The following is a 20,830-nucleotide window of genomic DNA, read 5'->3' on the forward strand; positions in this document are numbered from 1 at the left end:
GCGGGGGCGAGGCGGGGCGGAGCGCCGGGGCCGGGGCGAGAGCTGAGGCGGGATCGGGAACAGAAACAGGGCCGGGATCGGGAGCGGAAACAGGGCCGGGATCGGGACCGGGATCGGGAACAGAAACAGGGCCGGGATCGGGAGCGGGATCGGGAACAGAAACAGAAACAGGGCCGGGATCGGAACCGGGATCGGGAACAGAAACAGGGCCGGGATCGGGAACAGAAACAGGGCCGGGATCGGGACCGGGATCGGGAACAGAAACAGGGCCGGGATCGGAACCGGGAACAGAAACAGGGCCGGGATCGGGACCGGGAACAGAAACAGGGCCGGGATCGGGACCGGGAACAGAAACAGGGCCGGGATCGGGACCGGGATCGGGAACAGGGTCGGGAGCGGCCCCGCGCACCCGGCCGGGCCGACATGTACGCGGGGCTGCAGGAGCTGGGAGTGGCCAACGGCGAGGATCTCAAGGAGACCCTCACGAACTGCACGGAGCCGCTGAAGGCCATCGAGCAGTTCCAGGTGCGCTGGGTGCCTGTGGGGCCGGGCCGTGCCGGGACAGGGAGCACGGCACGGCCCCCGGCGCTGTCTGGGCTTTTCCCGGCTGTGTTGGTTGTCCCGGGTGCCGTTGTCAGCCCCTCTGCCGTTGTGTTGCAGACGGAGAACGGGGTGCTGCTGCCCTCGCTGCAGTATGCCCTGCCCTTCCTGGACCTGCACGGCACCCCCCGGCTCGAGTTCCACCAGTCCGTGTTCGATGAGCTGCGGGAGAAGCTGCTGGAGAGAGTCTCTGCCATCGCTTTGGAGGGGAAGGTCGAGGAGAGGTTTGTCAGCAGTGTCCTTGGTTCCTTGGGGTGAGCTGGGAGCTCTGTGTGAGAATGCAGTGGATGGGTGACTTCTCTAAAGGAGAGTTGGCTTCCTCAGGGCCTGAGTTTCAGAGCCTTTGAGGTGGCCACTTTGTTCCTTTGCTGCTGCATGGTACCTAGCCTCTTGTTTTTCCCTGATTTCAGATACAAGAAGCTGGAAGATCTCCTAGAGAAGAGCTTTTCCCTGGTCAAGATGCCCTCAATACAGCCCGTGGTCATGTGTGTCATGAAGCACTTGCCCAAGGTGGGAGCACTGCACTGGTTGGCTGGTGTGACCTGGTGTGCCACTGGTGTGCCACTGGTGTGTCTCTGGCAGGTGGGCTCTGCTCCCTCTGCCCCTGCTGCAGGTGTTGTTCAGTGTCAGGGACTGACTGAGGATTCAGTACATTCTTGTGTCTGCTAATAGCTCAGCAGACTAATTCAAAAAGCATTTCACATTTTCATAATCAAACGAGACTATTTCCCTGTTTCCTTCAATCCATGCAGCTTCCTAAAAAGCCAAGTTTGCTGATAGGTGAATTTTCCCACAACTGATTTACAAATCTCTGACAAGTGGAAGGTTAGACTTGAAGAGTGCAATTAAAAGTAGGCAGGAGGGAGAATCAGATCTGTGAAACAAAAATCTCTAGGAGTGTTCTTATTAAAAGCATTGTGTATTCAAGGTAATGGACTCAAAACACTGCTGGAACTTCAGTAAATTACTGAGTTTGGAAATACCACCTCAAATCTCAGCACTGGAGACTTAAAGTAGACCTTTTTTTTTCTTCTTTGAAAGAATTAAGGGTGTGTGATTTGGTTGTTGAATTCTCTTAGGGCTGGTCTACTGCTACGGGAGGTGGGTGAATGCCCAGACTGCCTGAGGTGGGGATCAGGGCACGGAGAGGATTGTCCTGCTCTGGGCTGGGCTGGGGCAGCCTCACCTCGAGTCCTGGGCTGTTTGGGTACAGGATAAAAAAACATCCAGAGCTGTTGGAAAATGTTGAAAGGATAGGGAAGGGTCTGGAGGGGCCGTGAGGAGCAGCTGAGGGCTCTGGGATTGTTCAGCTGAGCAGAGTGAGGGCAGAGCTCCCCGGGGCTGCAGCTCCTCCCGAGGGGCAGCTCCCATCTCTGCTCTGGGACAGGGACAGGGGCCAGGGCAGCTCAGGCTGGAGCTCAGGGCAAGGCTCTTCCCCCAGAGGGTGCTGGCACTGCCCAGGCTCCCCAGGGAATGGGCACGGCCCCGAGGCTGCCAGAGCTCCAGGAGCCTTTGGACAGCGCTGCCAGGGATGCCCAGGGTGGGGTTGGTGGGGGGTCTGGGCAGGGACAGGGCTGGGCTGGGTGATCCTGGTGGGTCCCTCCCAGCTCAGGGAATTCTGTGATTCCATGATTTAGATGGTTCCATGGACAGGCAGGCAGGTGAGGTGCTGCTCACTGTGTAGCTGCTCTGGGCATTGCAGGTCCCGGAGAAGAAGCTGAAGCTGGTGATGGCTGATAAGGACCTGTACAAGGCCTGTGCTGTGGAGGTGAAGAGGCAGATCTGGCAGGACAACCAGGCTCTCTTTGGGGATGAGGTGTCACCCCTGCTGAAGCAATACATCCTGGAGAAGGAGAACATTCTCTTCAGCAGTGATATTTCCTTCTTGCAAAATTTCTTCAGTCCATCTCCCAAAACAAGACGTCAGGGAGAGGTAAGGAGAAGGAAACCCTCACAATGTGCTGGTGAAGGGAATTTATCAGCTTTCAGTCAACCATCACAAACCTGCATTGTTTTCTTCTGCCCACCTTCACTGCTGAAGTTGTTTAGCTGAACACTCTTTGCAACAAACACCAGGCCATTTTCTCCTACACATCTTGATAAAACAGCATGAATTATTTTAGTTGTTGTGTAATAAATGGTGAATGTTCTAAGCTGTTTATGCACTTCAAAAAAAGAAATGGCAGATTTTTTTCTCTGTTGTTCAGTCTGGTTTTAATGCACTTCAGCTGTTCTGAAGGCTGAATATCTCTTATCACATCAGTTTGAGTATGCTGATATGTTAAATTTGCTTTCTTGGGACCTTTTTTAGTGGACATAGCTTAACTGAAGTTGCTTTTTTTTAAGTATGTAAGTTGTAAGTTAATTAGCATCCAGAAAAGTTGAATTAAATGAAGGCAGTATAAAGCTTTAATTTCAGAGAGGGCAGCACGTCTGTTACATGAAGGGTTGTTTTAGGCCTGTTTTACTTTCAAAATCATTTGGTGTAAGTGCCCTGGTGCAATTTACTGCAGGTTTGCACTGCAGAGTTGTGCTTTAACCTCAGCTGGACACTAGCACCACACCTCCACTTGGTCACTCCCCTTGAGGGGATGGAGGGAGAATCAGAAGGGTAGAAGAAAGAAACTGGTGGGTTGAGACAAAACCAGGTTATGGCTGTTGAAGATTTGGTGAACATCTCTTGAACAAATGCTCTTGGAAATCTTGGGGTTCTTCTTCAGGACCTCATGTCCCTGCAGATGCTTCAGTCTTGGTAAATCATGTGGCACAATTAATTTGCATTTGTGTGTGTGTAGAATGGGAGCACCTGCTGGTGCTGAGCCCCCGTTTCCTTGTGAGCCAGGTGGTGCAGAAGCTGACGCAGATGATCGGCAAGAACGTGAAGCTCTATGACATGGTGCTGCAGTTCCTCAGGACGCTCTTCCTGCGCACCAGGAACGTCCACTACTGCACGCTCAGGGCAGAGCTGCTCATGTCGCTGCATGACCTGGAGATCAGTGACATCTGCACTGTGGATCCCTGCCACAAGGTACCAGTCGTGTGGGTTTCTGTGCAGAATTTTCTGGAAGAAGCCCAGAGAAGATGAGTCCTTTCTATAAAGAGAGTTCAGACCTTGAACCTAAATGTCATCTTACATTCCTTGCGTCTTTGGGTGAAAACTTCATCTTGGTTAACCAGAAGTTTGCTTTCATTTCACAACCCATGCATCATTCAAATTTAGGGTACTTTGGCAGTGTTAAAAGCAATGTCTAATCTGACATCTATTCTACGTAGATGCTGCAAAAATAATAAAAAATCATCAGCTGGCCCCAGTTTCTCATTCCAGACTTCCCTCCCAGTTGTGGATATGCTCCATCTGTCAGTAAACTGTAGCAGTAAATTCTTTGAATACTGAATGAAAACATGAAACATGAATGAAAACATGAAAATGAAAACATGAAACTATTCAAATATTGGGAAGTGACAGAAGTGGTAATGTCACAGCAGGATCTTGTTACTGGCCCCTTGTTCATGGTAGCATCACTGACCTGGAACAAGGCCTTTTCTCTGAAGGAGTTGTTAAGTTTTACATGTATTCTGCATAAGAAATAGTTCAGTAAACAGCTCTAAAACAGGAGCACCTCCACCGTCAATTTTCCTTTATTTAGACAGTGGGAGTGCTATTGCAATGGCCAAAATCACATTTCTATTTCTAAGTGATGCTGCTTTCTCAGTCTCCTACCTGTGTAAATCCACAGGTGTGCAGGGCAGTGATAGATTTAATAAACGCCTGCTCCTTAATTGCCAGGGAATGCATTCCCTGGAAGTGGAGAAAGTGACCCCAGGTTAACTTCCCAGGGCATTCCTAACCTCCTTTTGGGGTGTTGGCCTTTCTCACCTCTGTGTTTGTCACCAGTGTGGTACTATTAATGTAGGTGCACTAATGAAGCATCTCAATTGCAGATATTTCGAGGTCATTCTGAGCCTGTTTTTTGCATCATGAGTTTTATTGCTGGTTTAATGAGTTCATAAAGCTCCCTCCATTTGCTGGCAGTTCACCTGGTGCCTCGACGCCTGCATTCGGGAGAAGTTCGTGGACAACAAGAGAGCTCGGGAATTGCAAGGATTCCTGGATGGGGTGAAGAAAGGACAAGAACAAGTGTTGGGGTAAGGCACTGGGGCTGTTCATTGGGGAACTGAAAAAGGCTTCCCAGCACTCACAACATCTGCCAGGTGTTAATTCTTCCCTAAAGCCAGCAAACCTCCAGCAGCCCCTCTGTGCAGTCACATCCCAAACGTCCCTCAGTGCACTGGGGCACAGCCAAGCACCCACTGTCCTGGTGGCAGAGCTTGCACTGCTTCACTTGCCACCCTTGAGTCTCACCTGTGGCCTCATAAGAAAATTCAGGAGCCTTTCTTAAGGTGTCAGAATAACTTATGAATGACTTGTTTGGCTTTAAACCCAGAGAAAATGGACTGGAGATGTTTGTCAGTTAAAGTACTTCATTAGCTTCAAATGACAACCCTGCTGTGATCTACACTTAGGTTTCTGGAAGGTTGCCCTCACAGTATTTTATTTAGCTGGTACTTTCAGATTTTGTCCATTGGTATTTTAAACTATTTAAGAATTTACTTTTACTTGTTGTTTTTCAAAAGCCTCTGAGACCTTTCTGTCCTCAGCACTCTGGAGATGCTTAAAACCTGCCAGATGGAAGAGCTGGGGCCCCCAGGGCTGCACTGTCTCCCAGCAGACCTTCAGCTGGCTGTGGGGGATTTTGTGCGTGATGTCAGTGGAGAAGACTTTCAGCAATTGTTATTTCTGCTCTTTCACGTCAAAACCACCATGAATGTTATTTCTTTACAAGGCAGGACAAGGTTCATCAGGTGCACCCCGCTGGGTTTGGACCTGTACAATGGGATTGTTGGTATGATAAATGTTTGGTTTTTACTTCTTCTCAGGGACTTATCAATGATCCTGTGTGATCCCTTTGCCATTAACACCTTAGCCTTGAGCACCATAAGGCACCTGCAAGACCTGGTTGGGCAGGACACCTTACCCAGGGTAAGCATTGCAGCTTGTGTAGCTAACCTGAGCTGTGCTCTAGGCTGACTGGCAGCCATCAGGGAAGGAGTGGCACCATCCAGGTCTCATTGAGTTCCCAAATGTGGCAGTTGGAACAAGGGAAACATGATTCCTGTCCATTTGCAGCACCTGCTGCAGAGCTCTGCAGGAGCTCTTTAGACATGGTGGGCATTTTGGAACTCTCCAAACTGGCCATGAATTCTTTGCATGGCTCATTCTGGCTGGCAGCTGTGCAAATAAAGAATAATATACAGAATCTGTGCCTCCCTGCTTTGTCCCTCCATCAGTTTGTCTGACAGCAGCACCTTTCTCCTGCCACCATGAATGCCATGGGTTTGTTTGCATAGTTCTGGTCTGGTGGCTGAGATAAAACACAGTTCCTGCAAGTGGAGTCTGCAGGAGGAGCTGAAGGGTTAAAGAAGGGCACCCTGACAGGTGTCTGAACAATGGGAGCCACTTGCTGTTTTATCCCTGAGTTGTTAAATGTTCTTTTGCATGGAGCAACTTCCTTGTGACAGTTTAAGACTGAAAGTCGTTTGGGTTTCAGAACATAAACAATCCATTCTTACACACCCTTTTCCTCCTTTCTTCTGCTGAGATGACTTGGCTTGTCCTCTCACACATTATATTCTAGTGCACTAATTGGGCTGGACACATTTTAAAAAGATGTGCTCAGGTGGCTGCAAACTTCCTGGTGCATTACAAATTTACAGCCCCCCCAACCCCTGAGGTGTGGCAGTTATTTGATGCCCATTTGAGGATCAGTTTTCAATTAACTTGAACTGAATGCCTTTAGCAGTCTTGGACAAAGCTGCTAATCCAGAACAGCTTTGAATATAAACCACTGCTTCCAAAGAAATATCTTATGTGAAGATCAAAATAGCTGTTTTTCTTCTCCCCTTAACACTGGAGGAAAGCCCGGATCTGCTGCTGCTCCTCAGGATGCTGTCTTTGGGACAGGGGGCCTGGGACATGATTGACAGCCAAGTCTTCAAGGAACCAAAAATGGTGAGCCCTTTTGATGTTTAGAATTTAACACAATTAATCAAATTTAGACTTGTTTATTATTTTATTATATTCCTGATTAAACATTTGTTCTTCAAATGTCTCATCAGAGCTTTCTTGGGAAAAAGCAGTGGTCACAGAGCAGCAGAACAGTGGTTCTGGACATGCTGAGAGCTTCCATTACCCACCTTTTTATTTGCATGGGTGCCTGGTCCTTACTGTTCTACAACCAGCCTGTACCTCTGTTAAATACTCCCCTGGTTGCTCATTGCTCTCTCATTTTTCCTGGAATCTTGCACGCAACTGATGGGTTTGTAGAACACGTCTTGCATGTGGAAAGCAGGATTTCCAGGACTGGTCTCAAACTCTGGTAGCAGTTCAGAAGCTTTTCATTGACAAGAAAAATGTTTTTTCCCTCCCAGCTCTCTGTTACAGCACTTTAATGTAGTGCCACATTGAAACTAATCTTTCCATGCTTTGGAAATCCTTTCCCAGTGTTCCAGGAATCCCTGGTGTAGTTCAGCTGAGGGCAGGAGGGCCAACCCTGGTGTTGCTGTTTCTGTTCTGAACTATTAGGCAGTAAATGTTTTATAAACATCTAGGGGCACATTTGAAGTCTCCAAAATGCATTCACTTCTGGCTGCTGGGATATTTAAATTCACCCAGGGAGGGTGTGCACAATGCTGGGACTGTAGCAGTGAGAGTAACCAGTGATTCTGAAGGTAGTGCTGTGATTTGTGCTCTCTCATGAACCTCTAAGGGAAAATGCTCAATTTTTTTCCAAGGGAGTCTCTGAATCAGTCTTTAAAATCTGATTTATTTGTGGTTGTGTTACCACAAATAAGCCTGGGCCATGCTGGGAGTCAGTGATTGTTGGTATCAGCAGTTTGATGTCATCCTGAACACATCCTGTGCCTGGAGCTGTGCTGGGAAGGGCCTCTCAGGAGAAATGCTGCACAATCCAAAGAAAGGGTTTGAGCAGGAGTGTTCCTATAGGGAGATGAAGTAGAATTTTCCTAATTGCCGTGGAATGTGTGCAAGTGAATTATTCAGGAATTTTGACTGGAGCTGGATGTCTGTAAGCTGGTTTTCCTCAGTGCAGGATGAGGCTCCTCGCACTGCCTTGCTCCTGTCACAGCACTTCAGGACCATCGGGTGGCATAGTGTGGCTGATGATGGCTTTGTTCTCTTCCCTGTGTCCTTCCCTCCCTCCAAGGAAGCCGAGCTGATCACCAGGTTCCTGCCCCTGCTGATGTCCTTTGTGGTGGATGACCACACCTTCACCGTGGATCAGAAGCTGCCCTCGGAGGAGAAGGGACCAATCCCCTACCCCAGCACCATTCCCGAGGCTTTCACCAAGTAGGTGCCTGGCCCCACCCTCTGCAGGGTCTGGCACCACAGCAGCAGGGAGCCAGCCAGAGCTGGCAGGGGAAAGCTGCCTGTGCTAAAGGCAAGGCTTCCTGGGATGAGATTCAGTGCTAATTCATCAAGTTTCATCTTTCCTTTTAACAAAACAGGTTTCCCTTGTGTTCCCTCAAATAAAATTTATCTACATAAAGTAATATTTCCTATAATGGACCATTCTCTCATTGAATATGAGAGTATTTGGTGTTTCTGTTCAGCTTCCCAGGCAGCGAATGCTGAGTTTTGGGTGATATTTGGGTGCAGCTGGATGAGTGCCCATGTTGAAGAGCACTACTGTAAATCATAAGGTTGGCATTTTTGACACACACTCTCTATCTGTTGACAACCTGTCACTCCAGAGACATCAGAAAGATAATTGGAACCTCTGTGTGCTCTGCTGTGTTCAGCTCTTCCACTGATTTCTAGCACAATTCTTGTCTGTGTGCCAGAATCTGGGATACTGGGTCCAGGTTCTTGTGCTCTCGTCTCCAGTGTTGATGTTTGACTTTTGGAAGACTAAAACATTATTGGATTTTGTATAATTTTGGCCAATTTTGAACAGCACTTTTATCAGGAATACATTATAAGTGTTGACAGTTGAATCCAGCTGTTTGCTGAATGTTCAGTTTTTCTGGAGTGTGGTAGTGAAAATAGGGATGATCCATCTGCTCACTCACTGAATAGCTGCTCTTCAGTGGGTTTGAGATTAGCCACTGCTCTACCTGCTTGATAACTATCCCAAAAGTACTTTAAACCTCTTAAAATTAAAAAAAAAAATAGCTTTATTGATGAATAAACTTTGTTTGTGCCATAACAGGTTCCTGCAGGAGAACAGAATAGCTTGTGAGATTGGGCTGTATTACATCCTCCACATCACCAAACAGAGGAACAAGAATGCTTTTCTGAGGCTCCTGCCAGCACTAGGTAAGTTATTGCTTCATCTTCTGTTGCCTTGTATTGGACACCCAAGAGGCCACTAAACCTGGAGTGACAGGGATGGCAGACCAGGGACATGATGTTCTGCCTTTGGCTCTTCTGGTGACTCAGTTGTGAGTCCTTGCAGGAGTGTTTTGAGTTCTGCAATTTTCTGCTGATGTGAGAGTTTAGGGACAGTGCTGAGATCAGTGGTTCCTTACATCAGGGCATCCATTAACAATGAGATCACTTGAGAACCATTTGGAATGAATCTGAAGGATAACACAGCAGGTGCCCCAATTCTGCTGCTGCCCACAGTGATTGCAGGTGGCCAGAAGTTGCTGGGACTTGGCTTTGTGTGGTGGAAAAACTGGCAACAAAATAGGACTGAACACAGCCTTACTTTTTCATCAGTATTATCTTGTTCAATGTCTCCTCTGGGGTGAATTGCAGCAGAGCTCTGGAGCAATCTGCTCCTCATCTTTTATGTCTGAAGGATCAAAGCCACCTGCCTGGGCTGCCTGTTACCAAAGGAAATGAGAAAAAAATGACTGAAAGGAAGTAAGCTTACATTAGATATTGGGAAGAAATTCTTCCCTGTGAGAGGGGAGAGGCCTGGCACAGGGTGCCCAGAGCAGCTGTGGCTGCCCCTGGATCCCTGGCAGTGCCCAGGGCCAGGCTGGACAGGGCTGGGAGCAGCCTGGGACAGTGGGAGGTGTCCCTGATGGTGCCAGGGGGTAGCACTGGATGAGTTTTAAGGTCCTTTCCAACCCAAAGCATTCTATGATGAAACCTCACTGCAGGGTTTTCAGCAGGAACAGGAGCTCTGTGGACAGGTGTTGGCACATCCTTGTCAGTCTCTGTCTCTTTTCTTTCCATGTTTCATAGTTGAGACATTCAGTGACTTGGCCTTCAGTGACATTTTCCTGCACCTGCTCAGTGGTAACCTCACCCTGCTCAGTGATGAGTTTGCACTCGAGGAGTTCTGCACCAGTCTTTTTGATGGCTTCTTCCTCACTGCCTGCTCCAGGTAAAGCAGATTTTTCTCACTGGAGAGAGGGAGTTTAGAGAATGCCTAACTTTTACTGGGCTTTTACTGCTTTGAACAATAGTTTAGTAGTTCACCAATTTCTTCACAAGCAGTTCAAATATCAGCCTGATGGTGTTTTCCCTTAAGGAAAGGTGTATGTTTTGGGATGAAGTTTTTATCAGCAAAATGGTTATGTCTTGACTGTGAATTATTATCTAAACTGCTATTCATTATCCCTGAGGTGGAGTTGCAAAGGAGAATATCCTTCAGGCTTTGCAGTAGCTCTGGCTATGCAGAGTTAACTTCAGGTCTTTGCAGTATCAGCAGTGTGCAAAAATCTGTTGCTACCTCTGGTCACTCACTCTGGCTTAGCTGCTGGCCTGCAGACAAGTTCAGCCTTCAGAAAGCTTCCCTAAGGGTGGCTGAAATTCCTGCTGGAGCAGAGCAGCATCTGCTACTGCTTCTGCTGCTTCCTCCATACACTCTATGCTTAAAATCTCCCCCTCCCTCCTCATGGTTGTGCAGGTAATCCACTCCTGTTGAACAATTCCTTTAATCCTTGAAGGTCTAAGGCAGTGTTAGTGCTTATACTAAGTTAGCCCCTTACAGAAGCTCCAATTCTCAGGGGGTTTGGATAATTACAATAAAGTCTGTGGTGGGGTGAATTATTCTGTTGCTCTGGCTTCCTTGTTCTCAAGATATTTGTCTTGGTTACTGTGCTTTCAAATGGCTCTTGCAGGAAGGAGAACGTGCACAGACATGTACTCAGGCTGCTGCTGCATCTGCATCACAAAGTGGCCCCAGCCAAACTGGAGTCTCTCCAGAAAGCTTTGGAGCCCACCAAGCAGGTAGGAAGGGAAGCAGGAGAAGGGGAATACTGATTGCAAGTGAAAGCAGCTGCCTTTCCAGACATTGTTTAATGGAACACAAGCTCTGCTTTCCAAGTGTTCCAAGCTGAGGCCATATTAATTAATTACCTTGTGGCTTCCTCCTCCTGTGTTGGTTTGTGTTAAACACACAGGGTGAAGCTCACTTGGTGCTCTGGCTAGAATGGAGTGTGACTGTCCTGTTTCCCTGTCCCTGATTCTTGTCCTGCAGAGTGGGGAAGCTGTGAAGGAGCTTTACAACCAGCTCAGTGAGAAACTGGAGCTCCGCAAGCCCAGCCCAGCTGAAGTGACTGAGACTCCCTCCATGGAGCTGCCCCTGCCCACCGTGCCCACTCCAGCCTCACGCTGAGCTGGGGCTGAGAGCTGAGCCTCTGCTGCCTTCTGAGTGTCTCTGCCCACGTGGTGGAAACAAAAACAAAGCCACTGAAGCTCCTTCAGGAAACGCTGCAGCTCCCCCAAGTCGCTGGCTCTGCCTGCTTAGAAAACTGTATGCAGTGCATTGCAAGGTTTACTTTTCTTAAAGATAGCTGAGTGTCTTCTTGTAGGTCCACTTGAAATCTGACTGTACATTTTTAAAAGAAAAAAAGAACATGCATATTTTTAAGTGTGGCATCCTGTGTTTTTAAAGCCTGCTCAGTGAGTGTGGAGCCCTGGTGTGGCTGAGCAGGTGGTGTGGGCTCTTGGGGCTGATCGTGGCTTCCTTTGGCCTTGGTCTGCTCCTCGGGGTGTCTGGACAAGATGCTCAAGAGGAGGAAGAGTCAGAGGAGATGAGCTTCACTGAAACCAGTTCCTGTTTGAGGTTCCAGCCCTTGTGGCACACGGTAAGATGTGCTGCACTGTCAGAGGTGTCCAGTGCTGCCACCAACCCGGGCAGCAGTCAACAGCCTCTTCACAGATGGACTTTCACAAAGAGATCCAGAAATTGAACTAGTCTCTCCCCTTTCCTCCCAACTTCAGAGGAGTAGCATGGAGTGAGTTGTGGAGCCAGTTACAAAGAGCAAGGCTCTGGTGTTCCTCAGTGACAGTAGGTCTTGAGTGTAGGTGGAGTGAGATTCAATTTGTGAAAAAATAGAATCATAGAAATCTCCTGGGTTGGAAAGGACCTTTCAGATCATCCAGTGCCACCCCTGCCATGGCAGGGACACCTTCCACTTCCACCTTCCAGGCTGCTCCAAGCCCTGTCCAGCCTGGCCTTGGGCACTGCCAGGGATCCAGGGGCAGCCACAGCTGCTCTGGGCACCCTGTGCCAGGGCCTGCCCACCCTGCCAGGGAACAATTCCTAATTCCCAATATCCCATCCATCCCTGCCCTCTGGCAGTGGGAAGCCATTCCCTGTGTCCTCTCACTCCAAGCCCTTGTAAAGAGACTCCCCCTTCCTCGAAGGCTCCCTTCAGGCACTTGAAGGTTGCAGTTGAGTCACCCACAGCTTCTCTTCTCCAGGCTGGCAGGCTGTTCTTCATGGCTCACTTGTGCCACTGTTTCTGTTCCACTTCTGCTTTTGCTTCTGCCTCAGCTGGAGTGTGCAGGGACCTGTTTGGTGCCCAACCACCCTCTGAGGAAAGAACCTTGTCCTGATATCCAGGCTAAACCTCCTTTTTTTCCCCCATCAGCTCTTGTTTCCTGGTACTTGAGCATTCTGAGTGCCAGGTCATGCTCAGGAGACTCTTCTGTTTCCTGAAGCTGTGTCCAAAAAAGCCAAACAAACACAGTAGTTAAGTAGAGGGGTGGAACTCCCTGCCCAGTGCTGCTACCTCCCCCTCTGTGTGGTTTTCTTCCTCCTGAGCTCAGAAATGCTGTGTGAGGGCAGTGACACCCTCCCTTCACCTCCCTGGTGCTTTATTTCTCCTTTGGTGAACTCGTGATACCCTGGGGTGGAACAGGAAAGGTGGGAGATGTTTGTGTTTGACACAGGTGCACTGTCCTGTATCCCACATTTCCTGTGCTCCTCTTGTCTCCACTGCAGCTCCTGGGGTTAGGGCTGCCTTTGGGAGCCTCAGCACTTCTGATACTGGATTTGTTGGAAACAGGACCTGGGTGTAACAAATGGGTCTTTCCTGCAGAGTTTTGGTTTCAAACTGTTTAAACTCTCCTGGTAACTTGGACCAAAAAACATCCCACACTGCTGCCAAACCTTGGCCAGGAACCTGCTCAGGCCCAAGCTCTGCTCAGACCTGGAGGTTATTTTAGGATTTTTTTGGGGATTCTCTTGGTCACTTGGAGCTCCCCGTGTCCCAAGGCTGATGTGGTGCTCTCCTGCAGCAGGAATTTGTCATCCAGCATGGTTATTTTTTTACTGCTTGGTACAAAGGTCTGTGCCTGCAGCACTGTCACACACAATGGTGATTTTTCCCAGTGTTTTACATCCATGAAGAATCTGAATCCCAGAATATGAACTGGCCATTCCCAGTGCTGGTGGCAAGTTTGGCTGAGGAGGAGAGAGCTGGGCAGCTGAGAGGGAGTGGCTGCCAGTCCGTGCTCTCCTGGCCTGCTGCTGCTCAAGAGAGTGAGGAGACAATTTCCAGAAAACAATTTTAGTAATGAACATCTGCTCCTGCTTGCACATTTTGGTAGTGAAAATCTGCTTCCATGTTTTGAGGAATGTGCCAGGAATTACACAGACCCTTGTTGTGCAGGTAAACCCAGCATGGCAGGAGCTGAGCTGGCTGCAGGGGCTGGGATTCCAGGGATCTGGGGTGTGGATGTGCAGGATCTGGGATTCCTGGGATCTGGGGTGACAGGGATCCAGGAGTGTGGGGTGAAGGGTGCTGGATATGCAGGGTCTGGAATTCACAGGGGTACAGGGATATGGGCCTGGGATTCCAGGGATCCCAGGGGTTTGGGGTGCAGGTTGCTGGATGTGCAGAGTCTGGAATTCCAAGGATACAGGGTATGGGGTGCAAGGTGCTTGATGTGCAGGGCCTGGGATTCCAGGGATCTGAGCATGTGGGGTCTGGGATTTCAGGGATCTGAAGATGTGGGGGTCTGGCATCCCAAGGATCTAGGCTGCCAGGGATCTGGGGTGCAGGGTCTGGGATTGCAGGGATGCAGGGATCTGGGGTGCTGGATGTGCAGGGTCTGGGATTGCAGGGATCTGAGGGTGTGGGGTCTGGGATTCCAGGGACACGGGGTGCAGGGTGCTGCATGTGCTCAGTGCTGGGGTGCAGGGCCGTGGCTTTTCCCTGTGCCAAGGCCAGGATCCCCTTGGTTCTGCTCTGGGGTTCCCTCTCAGAGGAGTTCTGTCCCTTCTGCCGGCCCAGCTCCGAAGGAGGCTCAGCCGGGCTGGATTAGGGATTTTTTTCCCCAGTCTTTCAGCACAGGCACTGCTGTGGGTGTGCACTAGAGGGTGGTGCAGCCTTGCGTGCCCTGAAATCCTGGAATCGCTCCCTGCTCACACCTGGAGGTGGCAGTTTGTCTGTACAGCACGGGTGGGATCCCTGTGGCACGAACAAACCGTGCATTCTCTCCAAACCCACAGAGCCGACTGCAGAGAGAATTTTTACAGACAATTCGGGTCTGTGGGTTTTCCTGAGGAACTCACTGAGGCTCTTCAGGCTCAGTTGGGCTGTGATTTACAGGATAACAAGAGGTGGACAACTGAGGCCATTGTCAGGCATCCTCACACTCCTGGATGCTCCAGAGCATCTGCTCCTGAGCAGAACACCCTGTTCCTGGTGCTGTGGGCACTGCACCCCCTGGAAAATGGCTGGGAACAATGAATGGGAAGTGGTGCAGGTGGCTGGAGGGAAGATGAACATTGAAAGGAGTGTCTGAAAAAGGCAGGAGCAGCTGCTGCCCAGCAGAAAACTGAGTTTCTCTCTCTAAGAGACTTTTCTGGCAGAGCTACTGCAAGATTCAGGCTTTGCAGTCTCCTTTAGGTTAATTCTGGTGAGTTGTGTGTGCTGGGGAATTTGGTTTGTAACTTCCCCTGTAAAAGAGAAGTTTCCCTTATCCAGCTCCTTGGGATGAATGTCTGTCTTCAACTTTGGAAGAGTTGCATCTAGCCCAGAAAATGAAATGACATGAAAAAAATCTTCTTAACTCCTGTCCTGGTTTCAGCTGGGAGAGAGATAATTTTTTCTTAGTTATTTAATTACTTTTTTATATTTTCAGTATAATTCAGCCTTTTGAGGGTAGAGAACATCCCCAGTTTTGCCTGTAGGTGCATTAAAGGTGTTTCTGTCTGCTCTAAATGCTATTTGAGCTCTCCTGAGGCTGGGGCTGTCTCAGGAGGTGTGTTTGGAGGTGCCCAGCAGCAGGGCTCTGTGGGGCAGGGCAGTGCCACAGCCTGGACCTGGCTGCTCTGAGTCTCTCTGGAGGCAGAGCACACAGGGCTCTGCAGGGTCTCCAGCCTTTATTCCACTTGTGGTGGGTGACACACAGGTGCTGCTCTATGTTCTCTCTTGTACAGCAGTGAGAAGCCTGTCCTGGCACACAAGTGCCACTGTTCCTCCAGCTGTGTCCATGGATGGGAGTCTTGATGGAGCAGCTTTGCAGGAGGAAGTATTTCTGCACTTTCTGTCTTCACAGCTCTGGTAGATCCTTCTGTGTTCTCTCTGCTCTCTCCATTTGCCTTTCTCACCTAAATTTCCCCTCCAGGCTGTTTTGTTAACAAGGACCAAGCTCCTTACCCATGGCTCTGAACCCCAGGTGTGTTCTGGTGTCCTTGCCAGCATTCCCCTTCCACCAGGGCCAGGCTCAGACAGGGCTGCTGCCACAGGTAGCTCCAGTTCATGGGCATCCTCTGCCTTCCCTGCTCTTTGCCAAGTCCCTTCCCTGTTCTTGCCCTCTGTGGTGCAAAAAGGATCATCAGCAAATTGAGGAGAGTCCAGCAGCACGTGGAGCCCACAGCAAAGATAACAAGGTCAGTCCAGCTGGAAGGAGAACTTCACCAAAGCAGCTCAACCATCTGTGTGGGTGGATTTCAGCCTGCTGGACCTGCCAGGGGAGTTTGAGGAGGAGGACGAGGCTGAACAACTGGAGGCAGTGAAACCTGCTTCCTTTTCTAGCAAAACAATTGCACAAGGGGCAAAGGTGTCTCAGCTGGGCTGGCAGAGCTACCTCAGGCTGAGTCTGTGCTCTGCTTCTCCTCATCAGCAGGGTCTGGGCCCAGGGAAGGGGGAAAACATCCCTGGGAGATCACAGCCTCACATCTGCTGTGCTGGAGAGAGCAGCCCAGGAGTGAGAATCAGAGTCTGTCCTTCAACAGCTTCTGTGGATGTCATTCTATGGCAAGAGAGAGAGAAAGGATCAGCAGGGTTTGGGTTGGAAGGGACCTTAAATCCCATCCCACCCCTGCCATGGGACACCTCCCACTGTCCCAGGCTGCTCCCAGCCCTGTCCAGCCTGGCCTTGGGCACTGCCAGGGATCCAGGGGCAGCCACAGCTGCTCTGGGCACCCTGTGCCAGGGCCTGCCCACCCTCAGATATTCCTGTGGTAATTCCTGTAACCAGCCCTCCAGCTTGAGCCAGAATAAACTGTGCTGGTTCTTGTGCCATTGTCATAAAAAACCAGTCCAGGGCTCAGGAGACAATTGTTATTCTAGTTTTAATATTAATGTTTTTCCCTCAGGCCAGCATCAATTTGCTGTGCCAAAGCTGAGTTGCCTGATGAGGGTTAACAGAACAAAGAAGTGGTGAAATGTGTACAAAATCCTGGTAATGAATCATTACCAATCTGATACAAAGCAACCCAGTGATTAGGAATGCAGTTTCATATTACCACTTTTTCAGGCACAGTTGTAGGTAGAAGCAAGTAAATACCCTCAGAAGAAACGTGTCTCATAGCATCTGTTCTTTCTTCTGTTAATTATTGACTCATGTGAGCCTGTGGAAGGAGCTGACAGATTCTGCAAAGCCCCTTGTTCTTTTTAACTCTGAAACTCCATTTTCCTCTCTGCTCTGAAAGCTGAGAGCTGCTCTGGCAGTTTGTGTCCACTCTCCTCTGCTTCCAGACATGGAAGGAAGGGAGCCCTGGTGTGCTGAGAGAGCAAAGAGAGGGCTGTGGCTGCAGTGCTTTATTCCCCTGAGCTCACACCTTGGTCCAGGTGTCACCAGTGACTTGTGAAACCAAGCCTGGGTGCCAGCAACAGCAAAACATCTGCTCCAGTGGGCACAGGCAGGTTTGTTCCCAGCCCATGCTCTCCAAACCAGCACCGTGGTCTCTGCTCAGTCTGCACTGAATAATCACAGAGTTGCAGAGGGATTTTTACAGGTTCCTTGAAGAGCAGCCAAAGGGCAAGGAAGGGTTTCTGTTTTCCATCTCTCCTACACCCAACAGGACAACATTGGCTGTGAGATGCAAACAGCCCTGCAACCAACAGGGCCCTGCCTGGGGGATTTGGGGACCCCAGGAGCCCCAGCCCACCTTGGCCAGGGCTGTGTCTAGGCAGAGGGACGTGCACTTGCAGGTGTTTGGGCCTGACTCTGCCTGGAGTTCACTGGACCTTTTGGATGCCACAGGAATTTTGGGCCATGGCCTCTTGCAAGAGCTCCTTGTCCTGATGTTTCAGTTTGACCTGTGTGTGGGAGGTTTGGTGTTTCCAAAACTTGTCTGCCCTGGTAGCTGGAGGGATCCTGCAGCCTTTGGGCTCCAAAAGGGAAATGCAGATCATTGTCTTTGCAGTGAAACTCAGGAATTCCTTCTGAAACGCCAAAAACTGCAGCAAGGTTTGGGTCAATCCTGATTTACTGTAACAAAAACCAGTTGTTGCTGCCTTTTTGTGATGCACCTTGGGGGTTGTGAGAGTTTGGGTCAATGGTGAGCCTCAGGAAGGTGGGTTTTCCCGTTTGTTACTCAGCCACACCACATTCCAGGAGGAAGAATGGGATGATGGATTCGTCCCAGGAGCCTGAAGGAATGTGATTGCTGGTGTTGCAGGGTGCCCTTGGGGCTGCAATTAATATAAATATTAACTGGCACTTACCACCTCTGGCTCTGAAAATCTCTTTAGGAGTAAAGAGGCCTAGATTGACACCCAAACTGAGGGAAAGAGGCCCTGGGGAGCAGAGGGACACAGTCCTGCTCCTCGGGGCCTTTGCTCCAACAATGCACAGCCCAAACAGTGGGAATGCTGCAGCAGCTGGGCTTGCAAGGGGTGAAGGGCTGGTGAATTATTCTGAGTTTCTATTCCAGCCCAACCAGCTGGACTGAGCCTTGGACAAAGAAGCTTGGCCTCATGTCCACCCTGGTGTTACAAAGGAATTTCAAACCTGCCCTTGCTGCTGTTAGCAATGAGATGTTGTCACTGCTGAGGAGCTCAGCTGCATCCCTTCTGTGTCTGCTCCCAGCTTCTCCTCTGCATGGCTTTGTGCCCCTCCAGAACTGGGGCACTGCTTTGTCTCCCAGGTTTGCTTTCCATTCCCTGCTCTCCAAAGCCTGCCTGAGTTCCAGCCCCTCTGACACCACCCCAGCTCCTGCTTCCCTGGCACCCCAAGCTGGGGAGCTTCTGTCCCTCCCCGGAGCCCCAGCCAGGAGCTGTCACTGCTGTGGGGCTGTGTGAAAGCAGCAGGACAGGTGAGGAGTGCTGCTCTGCACTGGAGCCCTCTGCAGAGCTGGGGAGCAGCTCAAGGCTCTGGCTGCAGGGAGCTCTGTGTTTTGTGATAATGCTGTACACACATTTCATTGCCTTATCTCTGAGTACTGGTGATTATCAAACAGGGCAAGAGCCCAGCTGTTAATTGCTCCCAACCCTTAGGAATCCACAGAGCTTGCAGACACCTGCTGGGCTCTGCTGGCGGTGGTTGGACACATGAAGGATCCTCACTGGTGCTTCTGCTCCCACCAGACTTCAGGAGAACACCGAGGCTGTGCCCTTGGGCTGAAGTTGTGGAATCTCAGAATTCCAAATTGGTTTGGGGTAAAATGGACCTTAAAACTCATCCCATCCCACCCCTGCCACGGCAGGGACACCTCCCACTGTCCCAGGCTGCTCCCAGTCCTGTCCAGCCTGGCCTTGGGCACTGCCAGGGATCCAGGGGCAGCCACAGCTGCTCTGGGCACCCTGTGCCAGGGCCTGCCCACCCTCCCAGGGAACACTTCCTTCCCAATATCTCATCTAAATCTACCTTCAAGCTGAGGGCAGAGAAGAAACACCAACATGCCAGGGCTCCCCACTGCTGTGAGGGGGGTCCTGTACCCCCTGTACCCCACGGCCACCACTGGGGTCCCTCAGCAGCACCCTGCCCTCCCAAACTCGGCTTTAATCACTCTAAAATCTACAAGTTTTTTTTTACTCATTTGTCCAAAAACTTACTGCTTGTGGCAGTCACAGTTTGGGAATCAGCTGTGCTCCTAGCTCACGACTTCTTGGCTTTTCTACCTTATGTAGTATTATTTTTGTTCAGATGTTGGAGCTAACGTCTCATCTACCATGAGTTGTTAGGAGTTATTCTGCTGCTCCTGCCCTGGTAATGTCTCTCCCTGTGGGAAAAGCTTCTCTCTCCTGGAACAAAGGAGTCACGTTGGGTTTACTCATCAAAAATTGCATATGTATAGAATATCAGTGCTGGCTTGGTCTCCAGCCCTCCCCACGTCTGACTCGTGCCATACCTTAGAACCCATCACCCGCAGCCTGGCAACTCCCTGTTGCCATGGGGACAGCTCCACTATCCTTCCATGGAGAACCTCAAATATTCCCATTTTCAGAGCTGCTAGAACACCTCCAGTCCTGGCTGCTTTCATTCACATGCTCACTCCCCTCCACGAGCTCTTCCCCTCCCAGTTTAGAGTTACTCAGCACTTCTGGGCTCCTCGTGAGCTGGCTGAGGGAAAGTCCCACAGCACCTGGAGGAGCAGAGGTTTGTTTGGGGCCACCATGCCGCCCTTGGGTTGATTCCATGTGCAGATCTGTCATGGAATTAGCATTCCCTGATGTGTGTTGAACTGGTACTTAACAGAAAATCCTCAGAGCCCTGGCTACTGCACACTTGTCTGTGCTTACACACCAAGGGTAAAAGTTTCTGAGGAACCTCTGGCCTCAGGTGGGTGAGGTGAGCTGGGCTGGGTGGGCAGCACTTGCCCGTGCTGGGTTTATGGTGGGAGGGTTGTGATGTGTTTGTCACCCCTGAATTGCAGTGCCCAGCTCTCCCTGTCTGTGCAGCAGCTCTGGGATGGAGGATCCTGGGGATCCCTGGGTTTGCCCCTTTTCTGCAGCTCCACAGCTCCATTGGGCACAGGTTTGGTTCTGGATAACCACAAATAATTACTGAGGGCTTATTATGCCACTTATGGAAATATTGCACTGGAAGAACGTGAATTTTGATCAAGATGGTTTTAAAAACAATTCCTGGGGGGCATTTTTTTTGGTTCATACAAGTGTCATAGCAGGACACTGTGCTTTCATCCTGCTAGAAACTCCAGGCACAAATATTGCATTGTGTCCATGGAGGAAAAAAGGGAGAGGCTGAGGGCATCTCAGGGTGTTCAGATCCTGGCACAGGTGCCCAGAGCAGCTGTGGCTGCCCCTGGATCCCTGGCAGTGCCCAAGGCCAGGCTGGACAGGGCTTGGAGCAGCCTGGGATGGTGGAAGTCCCTGCCCATGGCAGGGGTGGAACAAGATGAGTTTTAAGGTCTCTTCCAATCCAAACCAGTCTGGGATTCTGTGATCTGCTGACACAACCAGATCTCAGCTAGATCCTCCACTCTAAACAGAAGGAGGTCGAGGGGCTGGGAGAGGAGCTGTGCTTTGGGGAGCCTGGATGCTGCGGCCACATCTTCCCTGCACATCAAGAGCCTGTCAGAGCCTCACACTGGAAAAAACATCAGCTGAAGGTTCAGGTAAGGCATAACAGCGAGGGAAAAAAAATAAAAGAGTGAGACAACAGCAGGAGGAAAAAATCTCAGCTGCAAAATACTCAGTAGCACTCCTGAACAAGATTGGCTCGGTGCAGCCCCAGATCCTGAGGCACTGGGAAGAGGCAGCTCGGAGC

The 20,830-nt window shown here is 50.1% G+C and overlaps 2 protein-coding genes and 1 long non-coding RNA gene across 3 annotated transcripts in view; 2 read left to right on the forward strand and 1 right to left on the reverse strand.

Annotated features, from left to right (window-relative positions):
- Positions 1 to 278: 278 nt before the first annotated feature.
- On the forward strand, positions 279 to 11,507 carry NELFB (negative elongation factor complex member B). The gene is made up of 13 exons (XM_064393719.1): positions 279 to 525; positions 661 to 824; positions 1,011 to 1,110; positions 2,303 to 2,533; positions 3,443 to 3,628; positions 4,634 to 4,746; positions 5,539 to 5,641; positions 6,575 to 6,670; positions 7,884 to 8,026; positions 8,889 to 8,995; positions 9,875 to 10,016; positions 10,756 to 10,864; positions 11,115 to 11,507. Exons 1-13 carry the CDS (start codon positions 424 to 426, stop codon positions 11,250 to 11,252), a joined length of 1,734 nt encoding a protein of 577 aa, XP_064249789.1. The 5' UTR covers positions 279 to 423; the 3' UTR covers positions 11,253 to 11,507.
- Positions 11,508 to 14,971: 3,464 nt separating this feature from the next.
- On the reverse strand, positions 14,972 to 19,426 carry LOC135283026 (uncharacterized). The gene is made up of 2 exons (XR_010348955.1): positions 19,156 to 19,426; positions 14,972 to 16,126 (listed from the first exon to the last, which is right to left on the reverse strand). It is a non-coding gene; the product is annotated as an uncharacterized LOC135283026 (long non-coding RNA).
- A 405-nt stretch (positions 19,427 to 19,831) lies between these two features.
- LOC135283025 (glutamine synthetase) overlaps positions 19,832 to 20,830 on the forward strand; it is a 30,680-nt gene continuing 29,681 nt past the window's right edge. The window contains exons 1-2 of the mRNA XM_064393388.1: positions 19,832 to 19,882; positions 20,553 to 20,678. Coding sequence (XP_064249458.1) covers positions 20,600 to 20,678 — 79 coding nt within the window. The 5' untranslated portion in view covers positions 19,832 to 19,882; positions 20,553 to 20,599. The remainder of the gene's footprint in view (positions 19,883 to 20,552; positions 20,679 to 20,830) is intronic.

The sequence above is a fragment of the Passer domesticus genome, chromosome 18 (assembly GCF_036417665.1).
Source record: "Passer domesticus isolate bPasDom1 chromosome 18, bPasDom1.hap1, whole genome shotgun sequence".
Classification (NCBI taxonomy): domain Eukaryota; kingdom Metazoa; phylum Chordata; class Aves; order Passeriformes; family Passeridae; genus Passer; species Passer domesticus.